Consider the following 17,824-nt stretch of genomic DNA (forward strand, 5'->3'; position numbering starts at 1 on the left):
ACATTCTGCCTGAAGGCTTCATCGCAGTGGAGCCTGCACTCCTCTGAGCCATCAGAGTGACACTAACCAGACAACTGAACTGACAGCATGGACGATGACCTCTACATTCCTCCAATAAAAGACAGAAAATTAGACTCTTGACCTTTTGACATGTGTAGACTGTAATAGGGAGATATAGAGATGGCTATGAGTTAATAAGGGGAAAAGACATGTTACTCTCGGTTAGCTTTATGGAAAAGTTGGTGAAAATGTAACATTTCCTCTTCATTTGACTTAGTATGACCTAAGTAATTTGGCTAAGAGATGCAAAAGAAACTGTAGGAATCAGGAAGCAGTCAGTACAGCAGGTCATCTTACTATTGTTTTAGGGCTGCAGCTAACATTTTCATTCTCTATTAAGCTTTTTTAAGCTGAAATTAACATCTTAAAATTCTTTACTCCAACTGACTGACAGCCAAAAAACCCAAACCTGTGAAAGGTTTAGAAAACTGACTTTAAATGGGTACATTTAGAGCACTTCCATGAGGTTGGGACACTTATGACACACAGATTAAAAACAAATTGGTCAAAAAAACAAAAAAAAAACAAAAAACTCTATTAGTCTCTGGTACAGGCCAACATCCTAAAACACTCGACTCCACAATTCCCATAATGGAACTCAGTAACATCTTATGCTGCATTTATGTCATATGTGATGAACGGTGAAGATGGGAGAGATTCTCATGTTTGTGATGGTGAGCAGTTACTTCAGACTAACCCTAACCCCTAACCCTAAGAATACTTGACAATATTATAATATATTAGTTAAATCTGGGTTTAACTATCTTGAATGACTTTGGCTTCCATTCCAAATTATTATGTGCAAATATCAGAGTTGCACTAACAGAAACATAACTATTTTATATGACGTAAGAATCGCTGTATCTGTCCGCCCTCTGATTGGACGGCGTGTGTTTACGTAGCAACGGTCCGGAAGATGTCGCTCAGGCCAGTCCTAAAAAACTTCCGCCTTAAGTTGTAAAAGAAAACATAGCAGCTAAAAGGCAATCGACGGCGAAACCAACCCATTTAAGAAGTCAGACCAAAGGTAGATACTAGTATACATTTGACGCGCATATACCGACTTAGACATACGTCCTTCAGCAGTTTGTTGACGTGATTTAGCTCGTAAGCAAATACAAATCTCCAATTTAGTGTAGCTAGCACATTAGCCTCGCTGTTAACTGCTAGCAGTCTGCTACCATCGATTTGGTCGGCCATAGGCCTCAATTAGGTATCTCTGCGGCTAGGTCGCGATACATTTGTCACAATATCCAGTCGATTTTATATTTGGAAATGGATTTTGATTGTGTATTACGTCAAATAAAATGGTAAACCTCAGTTACGGGTACATGAGCTACTTTGTTAGCCATGTCCAGTTAGCTGACTAGCTCTTACCTGGGGCTGACTGCATCCAGTTTGCTAGTCAGTTTAGCTTCCCAGTTAGTCAGCCATCGCGTCACTGTGGCTGACAAACAGTGAACTTCCTATAGATCTCATATTTTAGACCGGTTATGAATGTCACAAGTAATTGATCAAGCGAGCCGAATGCCCAAATGTTTATCGTGAAATTGTCGATAGCTGAGAACTGAGCTGCACTGCCAAACATTACTCTGCCACAGTAATGTCTACGATCGAAACAGATAAATAGGAACAAGTTCTTGCTTGTAGTGACTGCTACTTGCTTTCGTAATACTTACATTATTACACATTTAATTTAAGTTGCTGTTTGGTCTCATTTGTCTTGCCGTCACAAACCAGGTAACGTATGATCGTGCCACTCCCCTCCTCCAAGGTAGACAAACCAACAAGTCACGTCTCCCTGCTTCTTTGAAAGTTACCTAGTAGAACATGTAGGAGCTTAGATATTCAGTATTGATATATTGTTATCACTGAATGTGTTGGCAGATAAGTAAGAAGGAAATTCCAGAGATTTCTTTGTGGTAATACAGGTTTGGTGTCATGGTTTATCCATCAGCCAGTGCTGACAACTTTACATTTTTACTTTAAAACATTCTCCTCAGTACATACAAACCTTTTTTTTTCTCCCAATACCAATTCCAATGCCTGAATTCAGGGTATCTGCTAATATCAAGTACCAAGTGGATTTCACATCTCACTGTGAGACGCTTTCAGGCAACATGAGGTCAGCAATTGATGTGCCTCTAGTTAGCAGCCACCCGTGACTGCATGAATGGAACTGAGTTTTATAATGACGTCGCAGAAGAAACTATATATTAAGTCAAACCAAACTTTATCAATAAGCTGTTGTTGTCTTTCTTTTTGCCCCCTTCCAGGCTCTTGTCACTCTGGAGCTTGTGTGGTTTTCAGAGTGTGTGTGAGTGTGAGTGGGTGAGTGTATGTGTGAGTGTGTGTGAGCTGCAGTTTCCTCCTCACCTTTTCACCAAGAGCTGCTCCTCCCTGGAGGATGACAATGGAGGAGATGAAGAATGAAGCGGAGACTAACTCCATGGTATCCATGACGCTGTACGCCGTGATGTACCCAGTTTTCAATGAGGTAAAACTTCACCGTCAGTAAACTGTTTGTCTGTTTGTCAGTGTTGTTAAACTGCATTTGAAACCCCTGCAAGTTTTAGATTAGATGACACAGCAACAGGCCCAACATGTCAATTATTGGTGGTAATAATGTGCGTTTCTTTACATTAGCTGGAGAGGATCAACCTATCAGCAGCTCAGACGCTCAGAGCAGCCTTCATAAAGGTAGGACAATGCACAGATGACCTGAAACATAAAAGAACAATATTATCAGTCCATGACTCTCACGTCTTCTTATCATAATATCTTTGGTTTAAATCTATGTTGCATCTCAGTTCCCAAATTTGTTGTAGTTTTGTTTTTTCAATGGACACATTGTTACTAAATGTACATTTTCATTTGATGCTTGAAACCAATATTCCCTCCCGTCCCTCGAGGACACTGACAGAAACATGTATGCACATTGGCTGTGACTGTGGTCAAAGCTGTGAATTTCCAATTTGAAGATGATATAACAACAAGGCCACCCCACATGTTGCCTGATGCAAATTAAAGGACATGGAAATTAATCAAACCAGCATCACACAGTGCTGCAACAACTGAAGTAAAAGGCTCCAGTAAACAATAACTGCGTTCTCTCAGTATTCAAGGACAACTACAGTTTATTACATGTAGGGATTTATTTTCATACCTCCGGCTGCTATTTCTGTCTGTTGCCGCGACATTATATTTACCAAAATAAGTGCTGAGATTTTCTAAAAATTAGGACTGCAACAAGCACTTATTTTATTTATTGATTCATTTGCAGATTCTTTTCTTACTTTGTTGATTTAACTATGAAATGGTGCAAATAGCGAAAAAGACCCATTATAATTTCCCAGAGCCCAGTGTCATCAGATGTCTTGTTTTGTCTAACCAATGGTCCAAAACCCAATTTACTAGAAGACAAAAGCAACATTTTAAAAACTGGAACCAGAGAAGTTTTTTTAACTTTTCACTTGAGACATTAATAAACTGATTGATACTGAACTGATAGAATATCTCAGTAGTTGCAAATACTGACAAATCATTTTATTTCTACCAATCGGACATCAAACATAGACGGTAAGGTTTTAAAAATGCCCTCAGAATACTCAAATGTATTTGAAAGAGAGAGGAAAAAAAAGGTCAACTGTAAAATTACAACACAAACTGTCAAACTGGCAGCTTCAGCCCAACTTCCTAGTTCAACTCTGACTTCCTGCTCCTGCCATGGTTTTGTGCTCTTACTGGTTTTTGTGCAGTGAAGGATTATTAGCCAAATAAAGGGCGATTATATAATCTGGTAATACTGTCGGCTTGTTTACAACCTGTAGGATTGTCTGAGCAATTTGTTGACCCATTGTATCAGTAACTGGATACATTATTTGGATAATAAATGATCCCATCTTGCGTTTCACCTGGTATTTTTAATGAATTCTCGTTATCCTCAATGGGAATCTGTGTGTGCAGACTTGAAGGGCAGCAAGTGAGCTGCTGACTCCCTAAAAAAAAAAAAGAAAAAAAGAAATTTTTGTTTTGTGTTGTTGCTTTGTGAGTTGTGGTGTTACCTTGTTCATCCCACTTCTTTTAAATGAATGATGCATGATGTTTTATCTTACCGTCGTTATTAGTAACGTAAAGGCTGTTGGGTTCATTTTACATGGCGCTCATGATGTCGAGTTACATGATTGACATTCAAATGAATTAACTCAGCTGCTATTAAGATAACATCAAAGGGGCTGAAATTCAGACCGGTGGTGTGATTTGAGATGATGATGTGAGACCTGATTGTAGTTATCAGATGAGATTTTTTTTAATGTCTTGATCCTCTTTTTTTTTTTTTTTTTTTTATCTTTACACTGCTGTGATTACACTGGAATGATAAAAGCACAGTGACCATAGATTACCTCTGTACTGCTGATGAGCAGGAGAGTTCACTGTGAGCACAGATGAAATATTAATGAAGCAGAAGCAGCTTTTTTGTTATCCAAACCAAAGGGAGATGTGATCGCCTTACAGCTGTTTTACTGTGACATTTGTGGGTCTTTTGTTCACTTGTCTCACTGATTGGTATCTGTATGGCCCCCGCTGCTCGCTGGCTGGTGTAATTCAAGCTTGAATTGCTCGCTTCTCTTCCTCACCTTGCTCGCCTAATTCGACTCCCCTGTTGTCAGGCGGAGAGGGAGAACCCTGGCCTGACTCAAGACATCATAATGAAGATCTTGGAGAAAAAGAACGTCCAAATCAACTTCACCGAATCCCTACTGCGCATGGCAGCTGATGATGTGGAAGGTGAGTGTATGAGAGAAAGAAGCATTGAGATGTGGTGGAAATGCTCTTTTGTCACTCTGAGATGCACGATTGTAGGTGACACAGCCATATATCCATCCTGTCTCCGGTTTCTTGGTGTTCTGCGCTATCCTGCCCATTTTTGTAAATCATGGAGTCTCTGGGAATGTGCCTTTTTCTGCAGAGTTCATGATTGACCGGCCTGAGCAGGAGTTCCAGGACCTAAATGAGAAGGCCAGAGCTCTGAAACACATTCTCAGCAAAATCCCTGATGAGATCAATGACAGAGTACGCTTCCTACAGACGATCAAGTGAGTGCTAGCGCGCGCACACACACACACACAAATACTGTTTTAAAACACTGGGTTTAGAAATAAATACAGCAATCTACACATCACCATCGATTGCCAGTAATTTACACATTAGAGTCAAATGCTAATCTGTCCCATTGGGTGCAGAGTTCAGGCCTTCAATAACTTTAACCTCTCCACTTCTGTCCTGTAAAATACATTCTGTGAAGTAATCCACAGCTGGTTTCTTTAGCTCTGACCTACACACACACTCAGCTGGTTGAAAACAATGGGAATATCTGCAGTCCAATCACAGGCCTGCCACACCCCTACTCGCCCATGTGCTATCAAACTCTACATTTTATCGACCTGACGTGTTTCAGCAATGCGGTCGAGCTCCGTCTCCTCCACTGCTCTGTCTGTTTTGTCTTCTGTCTACTCGGGAAGTGCTGATGTGTCGTGTTGTATTTGTTGTCTCCAGATGTGTCTTATATCTCTGCTCTTTTGAGGAATGAATGTCTGCACCAAACTTCATGGCATTTATCCAACAGTTTCTGCTGTAACAGACTTGTGTTGTCATTGGTTTTTCCTCCAGAGACATAGCCAGCGCCATAAAAGAGCTCCTGGACACAGTCAACAATGTCATTAAGAAATATCAGTACCAGAATCGCAGAGTAAGTAACAGACACACAAACACACACCTGGGTACGATTCTCACCTTTTCCTTGTTTTTTTTAAATTGTGCTTCTTTTTTTCATTCTCTGCTTGTTTGTGAAGGCCCTGGAGCACCAGAAAAAGGAGTTTGTGAAATACTCCAAAAGTTTCAGCGACACCCTCAAAACATACTTCAAAGACGGAAAGTGAGTGCAACCACACGATGCTTCAGCTGATCAATGCGCTGCAGATGATTTCTGTGAAAGGTGCTGCGTGAACGTCAGCAGCGTGTATGCAGGACATGTCACTGTTGAGCTCTTGGAAATGGACATTTTCCATGTTTTCAGCTGAAATGAATGCTGAAATTATTCATCAGTCAGTTGATTCGATGCCTCTTCTGATTCTTGCTGAGCACCTTTAAGTTATTTTTAAAGGAACAGTTTGACATTTTGGGAGTCTGTTGTCTCAGCTGGTTGCCTGGCATCCTCACAGTGACGAGAGGGCTGTAGGGAGTCACTGCCAGGAAGTAGTCGTGCACATACAACAAAAACTGAATATGATCAGTTTACAGGACACATTGAATATTGGTGTTGGTAGGTAGCCAATAAACTGACAGCTTTTGCCTCAAAGGCCATTGTTTATCATCTTCATATCATCTTCATCTACGTTGTATCATCTTCCGCTGTATCAAAAGTAACGGAGGTTTAAGGAGAAGAAAGGACTCCAGGCAGGAGTGCTCGCAGTGACTCAGCTGGTCGTTTGTCAGCTAACCTGCTGTGTGACTTTGAGGCCCAGTCCCAGCGCCCCCCCCCTCCCTCAGCCCTTCCCCTCCGTTTTGCACATGGCTGCATCAGACAGACCATTTGAAGGGTTAGATAGCCCTCCAAATGGATGGCTTTTCAGATGCAGACTCCAAACTGAGTGGTCGAAGAAAACTTCCAAAATGCTTTGCAAACTGAGCCAGTGTAACCTGAAGCAGACTTGTGAGTGACAGCAGCATTCGTTATTTCCATGTCCTGTATGTGAAGTTTTCTGCACCTCCCCGCTCATCTGATACCAGCTTCTACGAGCAGCACTACACCGAAAGAGCCGATATATAACTATGATTCCTGGCTAGTGTCAATAGATTAATCTGTCATGTTCTATCCTGCAATTTTGGTCACATTTGTCACTGATTGGACAAATAATAGTTGGTAATGGTAGCAACCAACTGGCTTTAACGTGACAAGTATAGTATGAGTACTAGTTCCTTGTGGAAACCTCTGTCCTCAATGGGAATGCCAGCAGCGTCATTGCTGGCGTGGTACGTATGTGCCATCATCAGCTCACCCTTCACGCTCCATTCTCCACCACACGGTGGGCCTTTGCAGAACCAGCTCCTCCACCTTCAGATTCTGTTTCCTCCCAGCAGTTAAATATTTGTTGAAACGGTGTCTATGAGCTTCTCCAGCCTGTTTTCTCAAGTTGTCATTTTTTGTCTTCCTAGGGCGATAAATGTCTTCATCAGTGCAAACCGGCTCATCCACCAAACCAACCTCATACTGCAGACCTTCAAAACCGTGGCCTAGCCCTCAGAGACCACAGAGTCCCCCCCCCCTCGGTCCCGTGGGGAGAAACTGCTAGAACGGTGGAAGCTTGAAGAACGCCTGACCCATATATGTAAATTAGAAAGAGTTGATTTTAGGGTTGGGGGTCGATTCCATTGAAGTTGATATTCTAGATTCCAGTTCAAGAGACTGAAAAGTGCCATTTGTTTTTTTTCAATGAGGATTTTCCAGTCTTGAAATGGAACTGAATGGGCCCAAAGTCCTGGTTGATTGATTTTATTTGGACAGTTTTAATTTATAACCCTGGTCTTGTTGGGAGTAGGTGAGGCGAGGTGTTTATTAAAGACTAATTGCCATTTTTCTAATATATTCATGTTGATCATTTTACTTTTAGCTTTTCAATCATGGCTACACATCTCAGACCGCACTCAGTAGGAGTGTGTCTCAGTTGTCTATACTGGTTTTCTCTTCTCGGCTCCTATTTGTGTCATTTTGCCATGGTCTGTACGCACAGGATCTAGCTGCGAGGAGGGGAAGCGGTGTCGGACATTTGAGAGGCAGACTCAGATTTCGTTTCTCTTTATTATCAGAAGACAGAAAGCCAAATGACTTCCAGCACAGTGTGCGCCTTACCAAGTCCTGTAACATTCCCTCCTCTCAGTGTAATGAAGTGGAGCCAGTCCCTGCTGTTGGGGGATGTAGAGAGACAATTGAAAGTTCTGTATTTAACTGATATCTGGTTGCAAATGTTCAATAAATAGTTTCCAAATGATTATGCTTTTTTAAATGTGTCCGAGTCCAGTATGTGTGGTGTGACCTGTTTATTTTTGGATAAACATACAGGAAATGCATTCCCTTTGTGACGGTGACTATACATGAAATGTGCTGCAAATGAGTCACCAGGATTTGTTTGATCTGTTGCATGAAAACCTTCCTTTAGTCTTTCCTAATCCAGTCAAAGATAGCTGCAGGAAATGACCCACCCCCTTGCTCAAGTGTTGTATTTTCATATATTGTTTCTTTATAACATTTTACATGTTGGCACAAAATAAGTGGTAAAATTTTGTGCCAAGGAGGTATGCCATTTCCATCTACCTGCATGAGGAAACACATTCGCAATTTGAGTAAAAGGTTAAAAATCTTTATGTGGTTTGCACACAAAAAGACCCAAATTTGATCCTCGTCCTCCAGTAGGACCAACGGCCGAGAAGTTAGCCGTGCTATTCAAAATAACCTTGTAAAAATCTCATTTTACTAAAGCTGAGGCCGCCGTTGTCGAGTTGTATTATGTAAATAATGCGTATTATCACCAGTGTCTCTGCCCTTTTGATGAGCGTGCACATTCTTATCGACAGATGCTTCCTGACTGTACCAGGTCATTTCCTTGATACTGCTCTTGTCAGCTGAAATACTGCTGTTTAGTTCCACAGGGCACTGGAACAATAACGTTTCCAGCGTTGCCTGGAAACAACGAAGCAGCAAACGTAAATGCCGAGGGACACAAAGAATAGCTCTGTCAAAGGAGGGGTCTTCATCCCCTTTTCCTGCTGCTTAGTAACTGGACTCAGTTTGTGTTGCAGAAACTAGTTTTTTTTGTGCGTGTAATGTGTTTGCACAGAAGATAGAGCACACAGATCCTTACGTAGAAACACCACAATGCAAAAACACATTATTGAAAGTGTGTACGTAGTATTAGCAAAATGCACGTACAGTATCAAAAAGTAAAAGTACTCAATGTCCTCTGTGTGCGTTATACTGCGACTGATGCCAAATCATTAATGTTTGAGTGGCATTTTACTGTTGCCAAGGTGGTCAGAATTTTACCCCCCCACACACACGTGCATATGCATGTATGCATATGTACATATACAGATATAACCTAACTATACCCCCCCCCCCCCCACACACACACACACACACATATATATATACATACTCACGTGATTGGGTATGCATCATATGTTTTCAATGTGAAGTCCTAATTTGTAAAGTGTAGCTGTATACCTGTCAAATAAGTGGAGTACAGAGGGATTAGTAATGTGATAGTTAAAAGACCTCCAAACCACTCCGCCGACTGACTCACTGATGTCTTGGCAGGTAATCAAAACTGAGCTGAGGCAATCTGCAAATGTCTCAGTGTTTTGCAAACCTGTTCCTGAAGAAACAGCCGACCAAAGGCCTCCGCTGTGCGAAGGGAACGTTTCAGGTGCAGAAAACGAGGAGTAATGGATTGTTCAGGGTGTTCCTGGAAGGGCTGCTCTTCTAACGTCGAATAATACAGAAGTAGAAAGCAGCATTGTAACAGCCTGTGTCCTCTTTCATTGGGTTGTTTGATCCAATATGCACGGTTATTGTTCTGTGATTGAGATCAGTGTTTAATGAAACACTTTTTTTTTTTCTTATTAACAGCCATGAAAAGAAGACGGAGGCTGAATGGTCTTCCTTCACAGGCAAACATTTTTTTGTGTGTTTGCATAATGTTCCGACTAATGTTTGAAGATATTCACTCTGAAGGAGGAAATTATTTAACTGAGCTGGAAACATGAGCTTCTTATTATGTCATAATGAGCCAGCTAGACATAAAAAAAAAGAATAATAAAAAAAGTCATTTTTTTTTAAATATGCTGAAACAAAAAGCAAACACATTAATAGAAATAGGCCTGGAGGTAATTATACATCAGACCTGTCCAGGTGCTCACATGGACGATGAGCTGTTATATCTCTGCTGTCATTAACCCTTGTGTCCAGCAGCAGGCAGCTGCTTCCAGTGAAAAAGCTCTAATAAAACCACTGTGCTCTACCTGCTCAGCACAAAGTGACCAACAAGCACAGTAAGCAACTAGCTGGTGAACATAATGAAGCGTTTAGCAGCTGAAGAGCCAGATAATTCCCTCAGGAGGTAAAACAGAGCTAATTCATCAATTCATCAGGTTAGAGAATCCTTAGCTTCAGCAGTGTGACTCAAGAACAGAGTTATTTCAGATGCCACTGGCTCTGAAAGTAAAAGTCCCATTCATTATTCCCATTAGAAGCACTTGGTTCAACATGAAACAAGGGCAGCTCCGACTGCCGAGGTTTGGCAAGAAACTGAGCTTAGAATTTAGTTGCATGTGGCACTGACTGTTTGTGGAAGCTAAAGGTCACAGTATCGGCAAAACTGAAAATACAATCTGCACTTTAAATCAGTTCACCGGGAAATTCTTATTCATTTGTGGCTGAATTCATCAGTATGTTGCACAGAGTCTTATTGCTTTCACCAAATGAGCTAACACAAGGTGACTGAGCCTGTGGTTCACTGAGGAAAGTATTGCAATATTTATATCTTCACAGTATTGCAAACTGGGTGTCGGTCTCCATATTCCTGGAAGAAATTCTGCATTAAATTACTCCAAAAGCAGTGTGCTTGTCAGTGAGCTTTGCACCTGCTGTTATCGTTCATCAATAAATGTGTCTGCAAAACAAGACAACCATCATTTTCTACATTTGTTGACATTGCAGCGAGTAATGGAACAAGAAGCAGCGGCCGCGGTGAGCTGTTAGACGAAGAGCTGCAGGCGACAGGCTGCGCACCTCCAACTTCTCAGCGAGGTAACACACTCCTTTCACCGAGCCCTGCTGTCTGCAGGCTCATGCCGTGTGCAGCATAAAATCACATCACTGCTGCTCACAGAACCACGGAAAAAGGCCAATTATTGTCTGACTTCCTCATTAAAACAACTAGTTATTTTTAATGCGTGACCTGTAGTATTAAACCACATTTGCTGTTACCACCAGTAAGTTCAAGTCAACCGGGACCAAAATCTTCAAGACTGGCACTTTAAGTAATATTCAGGATGTAGTTTAAAGACAAAATTGAAATGGGAATACAGAAAAGGGAAAAGCACCTCCACAAACATCATCCGCTCCCATTTCAGAACTCTATCTGCAGCGAGGGTTTAGTTATGAGAGGAATTTAAATTAAATCCATTAAATGTGATTGGATCGCCCAAAAGCTGGCTTGATTCAGCAAAAAACAGCGTGACACAGAGTTTTAAAGAGACATGGAGCTCAGGAGCTGCAGAGGACTGCTGACCTCCACACACACCCCTCTCACCTGCCTTGTTAGACTGGGAGGAGGTGGACCAGGGCAAAATGGATGAATGAGACCTCAACCGCAGTATTTGGAAATACAGTCAAAGATTTGCCAGCAGGTTTAATATCCCTGCTGATGGGGGTGTATATTCATTGTTGGATTCAGCCTGATCAGCATGTGTGTTCATCCAAAAACCTTAAATGTGGCATAAAGCACATAAAGGGATGTAGTTTTCTCCACACAGTGGTGCTTTGAGCTAACATGCTAACATGATGATACTGAACTGGTGTAGTGTCTATTATGTTCGTCTTAGCTTCTTCTGTTCTTAGTTTAGCATTTTAGCATGCTAACAAAGCCATTATGCCATTATGATAATTTAATCTTAAATTATTCTCATCCAGCCAAATAAGCAAACAGGGTGTGCCATGTAGCCAAATGCAAATGCTGTCTCCCAACAAAGCAGCACAATACAGGTGAAACACTTGTTCAAAGGCCCAGCTCACCTGCACAGCTGTTTTCACTTGGTAGCTCAGTTTGAAGGTGGGCTCAGTTTGAAGGTGGGCAGAGCCATGCCGCTGGGTGCTATGTAAATTCACCAGGCTCCACGCACCAATAGGAGTGATAAAGGTGTCATTTGTCACACCATGGCAAGTGCGGCAACGATAACAGGAAAGTGAGGAAGATGTGAATCGAACACAGACCGCACACTCCCACAGACGAAAGGCTCTAATCAGCAGACATGAGTGAAATCACCTGTGTGAGTGTATCAGTGTCGAAGCCAAAGTAGAAGTTTGTTCTTCTGAGGTAAACATCATGCACACATCCTAAAGAGACACGAGTAAGTGTAGCCAAGAGTGTGCTTTCCACAGGGGGCTTTAGGTCCCCCCCTCACCTTTCACAGACTGTCATCCCCCTCACTTTTATAGTTTTTGATTCATTCACCAAAATCTCTCTAAACGGAGCAGAGCTGATGAAAATGTTAAAGGTAGAATTTGTTGCCCAGCATCCCCTCCACCCACACAGATGGATGACTACCTGGCTAACAGAGTCTGGTGGTTGCTGGATGTGCACCGCCGCAGCTGGGTGTACCAGCACCTCATTACCTCACTGGATACGCTGCTGAGGAGTGTATCTGGATCCCTCGGCGCTCCATCTTAGATCCCTCTCTCATCAGCTGCAGCCGTGTCCTCAGTTATTTCCCTTGTGTTTCCCTTTTCCCCTGAGCCTCCTCTGCCTCTCTCACTCTCCCAGCTCCCTGATCTGCTGCCGTACCTTCACATTCACTCCATCCCACCTGCGATCCATCTACTCATCAGCTCTGCAGTATATCTACCCCGGCTCGTCACCCACTCATCGGCAGATCATTGTTCCAGATAAGTGGCACCTTACGTCTCGGCTCCTCGAGTTGTCTCGCATGTTTGCTCGCCTTTAACTATGTTTGTCTGTGCCACAGAAACACGGCCTGTCTGCTTACTCATCGCTCAGCCACACTCATAATCAACCTTCCCCTCCGCTCATCCACCACGCTTCACCGACCACCAGCCTCCTTCTTCCCCTCAGCCTTCATCTGCTGGATTTTCCCCTCATCCACCTTCATCCCCTGAAATCAGCCAATAAGCCTTTTCTCATTCATTGGCACTCACAGTGTGGGTCCTGCGTTTCGGTCTGCCTCCTGAGACAGAGCACCTCTCCAAACCAGTCGCAAATCAAATTCCCCCCAACGCTGCCTTTACATTTATTACCTGTAAGTGTCCAAAAGCTTGACAGTCAGAACTAATATTTGAAGCCTTTTCACAACTACTTGCGCGCTGACACTGATCCTTTGAAGAAAATACATTTCATCTGCACATTACAGCTGCAGCGAGGACTATTTGTCTTCTCACAGGCTTCAGATTCTTTGAACCCTGAATCTTTTCACAAAGCAGAATCTCTGGTGAAAAATCAATCAGTGCGAGCTTGAGTACAAAGATGCTGTTTGCGTGGAGAGAAAAAGCTCGAGATAACACCCATAAAAACTTCTATTCTTAGGCCATGTGTGGAGATTAGAATAGCACACTTTGCATTGTGAGTCGTGTTCTGTCAGTGTTCAAACTCAAGCCTGTGGCCAAATGTATGTGAATGCATGAATGTGGGCGTCTACTTATCTGCTCCAGTTGGGGGAAATGGACTAGTTATTAAAGAAATTAGGCTTTTTATTATAATGAGGCTTTCGGAGAGTACACTCTCCTTGGAACACTTGTAGTATTTGTGATAGAAGGCTTTATTGCATTTTAGGATATAAATATAACAGTAGGCGACTATAAACTGATACTGGTAATCTCCACCAAGAGAATTTAAAGATGCATTTGCAGGGAATTAAAACTCGGAGGGCTAACGGTAAGCAGCCAATACAAATAAACACACTATTCAGTATGAGTGTTATTATAGCAATAACACAAAAAAAGTTAATACACAACCAGTAATTGCCTGTTAGCAAAACTCTACGTGTTGTAATATGATAACCTAACAGCGTTTTAATAGAGCTCACTGGAGAGATGCTGGGAAGTATTAGACTTATGAGCTCGTTCGCATTAGTTTTAAGATGAAGATCATATCCAACATGAGAACTCACTCAAAGCTGAATGCTCTCCTCCTGCTGCAGAACATCTGAAGACAGTCAGACAAGATGGGGGGTGGGATAATGTTATAGTCCCTGTGTTTGTGTCACTTACCTAGTCTCCCTCTCTCTTTCTCTCCCTGTCTCCTGTATCTGTCTCCCCCTCTCTGTACTCATGATGTGTTGTTATCACTGGGAGGGACAGGAGCTCTCTAGGGTGGAGTGATGCCTGAATAGTCCCAGGCAATAAATATTTTAAGGTTTAAATCACATGCGTGCGCGCAAACACGCACATACACACACACACACTTGAAACTAGCCTGTCATAACAACTGACCCAGTCAATTAAGTATTAATACTGCATGTCATACAATGTGACGCACCATTAAAGGCATTGCTAGGTCATTAGTCATTTCTGCTAGGCCAAACGCAGACACTGACAAACAGGTGAGGTGAAAGTCTTTCAGGCAGAGATGCTGACATGGAGGTTGGCTGGCGTTTGAGCTGAGGTGGGGGGGGAATCCAGGTGTAGGCGTTGCTGTAGGAATCCCAATTATGTGAGCTGGCAAGGCGGGCAGGTAGGCAGGGAATCCTGCAGACAGGGTGAACAGGTGTGAGGCAAAAACTGGCAGTCAGACAAACAAAGTGTCAGTTAACCAATGCAGGCAGGCAGGCAGGCAGGCAGGCAGGCAGGCAGGCAAGTAAACTGGTGTTAAGAGCGAGAAATGTGGGACATGCTAAAAACAGATCATAAGTACCACAGGCAGGAGAACAAGCTGTGTAGTTTTATTGCGTTAATGCCAGTGTGTGGGCTACATTTCATGGAATATAGTGATAGTCATATTATGACAACAGTTGTCTTTAGGAAGGGTTTTCTTACTGCGAGTCAAACTTTTTTTTTTTTTTTTTTTTTTTAGCATACCAGCAGATGTCACCACAGAGCAAACATTAACCATCAGTCTCTGTTGCTGTATTGTACTATTCTTGATCACATATTTGATTAACACGGAAAAGTTCATCTCAGTGAATTATGCATCGTTTGCATTTGTTTTTATGGCATCTGTGACCCTGGTCAACGTCATAAAAACAATGGGAAAAGGCCTCCCAAATGTCAGAATTAAACAAAGATAATAGGAGGGGAACCCTTGAATGCAGAAAAGTGAGAATTCAATATGCTAAATATGTGAGTAGATTACAGATATTTAACAGCACAAAGAATACAAAAAGGCTTTGAAGCTTTTCCTCAGACAAGAGGTTTATGCCTATGTGTCAAAATGAGTAAGAGCAGCGAAAACAAGTGGCGTATAATTACACTATAATCAGAAAACCATAACGACAACAGTGCGATTCTTCTAATATTGGCAAAGAGTACTCAACCTTTATTGCTGGTAAACCACATGATAATCAGCAGGTAGCTGGCTGAATAATTATATAATTACTGCAATTATTTTTGTTGGCATTCAACTGCTCCCCTGCTGTGAAAGTCATCTGTCACCTAAACCTGCTGAGTGATGTTGCAGTACATGCTTAGCCTTCATTTACTTTACATTAGCCATTCAGAAACATGTAGAGATGCACTGATGCATTTTTTTTCGGTGTCTGGGCTTTGGTTATCGGCCCATCCATATGGCTTAATTCATCAGGGGATCATTTTTAATTTGTATGGCAACATCAGGCTTACCGAGAACATTACTTCTCTAACTTAATAAAAGAAAATCTAACAAATAAACGCATACATAATATTTTACCATGTTATCTCATATTAACCAGATTGAGAGTCAAACCAATTTGTTCTGCGAGGCTGAACTTAGAAGCACAGCTGCTAACATCAGCATTAGCATGCTAACATTTGTTAACTAGTATTATGCACAAAGCTGGCCTTCCTGATGGAGGACGTGATGATGGTGCTAGAGGAAAAGTCCGGGGATCACCACAGTCATGAGGATAAATGGTGTGGAAGCAAATCTGAAAACAATTTTAGTGTGAATGTTAAAATATTTCACAACATAAATGAAAACTTTGACCTACACGTGGTGCTAAATGAAAAGTCAAAATCCGGAGAAACGCTCAGTCCAATGTTGTAAAAGCAAGGAAATGTGCCTTCAACACAGCCGTATTGGGATTTTACTTGCTCAGGAGGCTCATTTAATAAATCCATGAAATGAATATGAAACGTGAAGCTTATTGACTACAGCTGTAATATTTCTGTCATGAAAGCCCCCAGTGAGCACTTTATGGGACATTCTGTCAATACCGAGAATAAAAACACACTGCCATAGCTTTGCTGACCAAATCTGATACTTTGACCATATGAAACTAGAGGTCCAGTGCTCCTTTCCATCTCATCGTTCACCCAGAAATAGTTTAGGCCAGAAGGAACTTTTTTCTGAACTAGTTTCAGAAGGAAGCTTGGTTGTGAGTTGGTCATGTGGGCGATGTACTAGAGTATGTTTTCACAGCAGCTCAGAACATGAGCTGATGGAGCCTCGCAGTAGTTCAGGCAGGCATGTTTTAAAGCCACATATTCCATCCTCCATCTCATCATGTATGTCCACAGCCTCCCCCTCTCACCATGGGTGCTCCATGTAAACATTTTGTGCTCATTCAGTCTGCATAATTCAATGCTAAGCTCTGCATCCTCGCTGCTCCCTTTTGAAAATTTAACCACCACTTCAGCATCTTCCCATATAAAAACAAATGTTTTTAAAATGTGTTATAGGGTTTGTGAGCTCAGGGAGTGGCATGTTGTTCCAGTCCCTGTCTGATCTGGCATCAGGAATAAACATTTTATGCTGTTTACTTTAAATAATCTTGTGTTGTAACAGGCGATTAAGCAATGAACAGAAAATACTGAAATGTAATGCTCTCTGTGTGCTAAAATCACTCAGTGGTAATAAAATGGCAAGGTGAGGGTCACATGACTGATCGAGCTAGCACTGATTGAGTACTTGCGCTGTGAGGTTGCATGTTGTCCTGCAGCTATTCTCTAGGAAGCCAGAAACTGTATTTCAAAGTACTCTGGAAATTTTTGACAGAGTTCACCCTCAGAATGAACCCACCAGCTGCGAGCGGAGCCACACCGCCAAACTAAAACGTGTATTGAAGTAGTTCTGACTGAAACATGTGATTCTGTATGATTATTGCGGGCACACTTATTGAGCATGAAGGAGTTTGAATGGTGTGAAGTGATCAGTTTGAATACAGAAGCTGCAGCCACAGTAGGTGCAGTCGCATCCTATTACAGTCATATTCATATAGAGCAATGCTACTACAGTTCTTCATATATTTACTAGTATTCAACTTGATCATTAAGCTCAGTTCTCAATGCACCAGGGTTTGGAGAAATGTTGCAGGCGGAGAGTGCCATCCTCTTAATTTCCTGCTTAGATTGTACCAACATAATTTCCATTTGAGCGTCTGTCCACCCCATCCATCAGCTCAGCTCCTCTGAGCTCAGTCCCTCGCTCACAGTGGGAAACAGTTTGTCAGTTGGTCCCTCAGTCGGGCGTCCACGTGGAGCTGCTCCAGCGGCCGTTGCATCAGGGTACGGATTGGGCTGTGAGTGATCCGACAGACGTCCGGTGGAACCTTGAATATTTGTCCAAACACCTTGAGGACATGGTTAAACACTCATCCAGTAGGTATCACATGAACGCTCCACATTACTGTGTGTGAACCTTCAGGAAAAGCAAATAACACCAGCCTACCTTAGTTGAACTATCATCTTGTAGGGGTGGTATATGTTTTTGCTGTGCTCCTCCCTGCAGATGTGCTGCAGAATATTAAAGCCTTGCAATCCTCTCCATTGAGACAGGGGGCC

At 42.2% G+C, this 17,824-nt stretch overlaps 1 protein-coding gene across 1 annotated transcript; it reads left to right on the forward strand.

Moving 5' to 3' along the window:
* The first annotated feature begins 963 nt into the window (after positions 1–963).
* Positions 964–8,123, forward strand: LOC143332098 (programmed cell death protein 10). Its single transcript, XM_076749363.1, has 8 exons — positions 964–1,087; positions 2,337–2,557; positions 2,707–2,760; positions 4,731–4,848; positions 5,030–5,156; positions 5,731–5,809; positions 5,913–5,995; positions 7,276–8,123. Exons 2-8 carry the CDS (start codon positions 2,468–2,470, stop codon positions 7,355–7,357), a joined length of 633 nt encoding a protein of 210 aa, XP_076605478.1. The 5' UTR covers positions 964–1,087; positions 2,337–2,467; the 3' UTR covers positions 7,358–8,123.
* The last annotated feature ends 9,701 nt before the right edge of the window (positions 8,124–17,824 follow it).

The sequence above is a fragment of the Chaetodon auriga genome, chromosome 14 (assembly GCF_051107435.1).
Source record: "Chaetodon auriga isolate fChaAug3 chromosome 14, fChaAug3.hap1, whole genome shotgun sequence".
NCBI lineage: Eukaryota > Metazoa > Chordata > Actinopteri > Chaetodontiformes > Chaetodontidae > Chaetodon > Chaetodon auriga.

What these genes read in the sequence shown, in the direction of transcription:
- LOC143332098 (XM_076749363.1), top strand. Translation starts at nt 2,468, where the DNA reads ATGACAATGGAGGAGATGAAGAATGAAGCGGAGACTAACTCCATGGTA. An exon ending in TGTACCCAGTTTTCAATGAG is followed by an intron (nt 2,558 to 2,706) that starts GTAAAACTTCAC and finishes TCTTTACATTAG; the next exon opens with CTGGAGAGGATCAACCTATC. An exon ending in GGCAGCTGATGATGTGGAAG is followed by an intron (nt 4,849 to 5,029) that starts GTGAGTGTATGA and finishes CTTTTTCTGCAG; the next exon opens with AGTTCATGATTGACCGGCCT.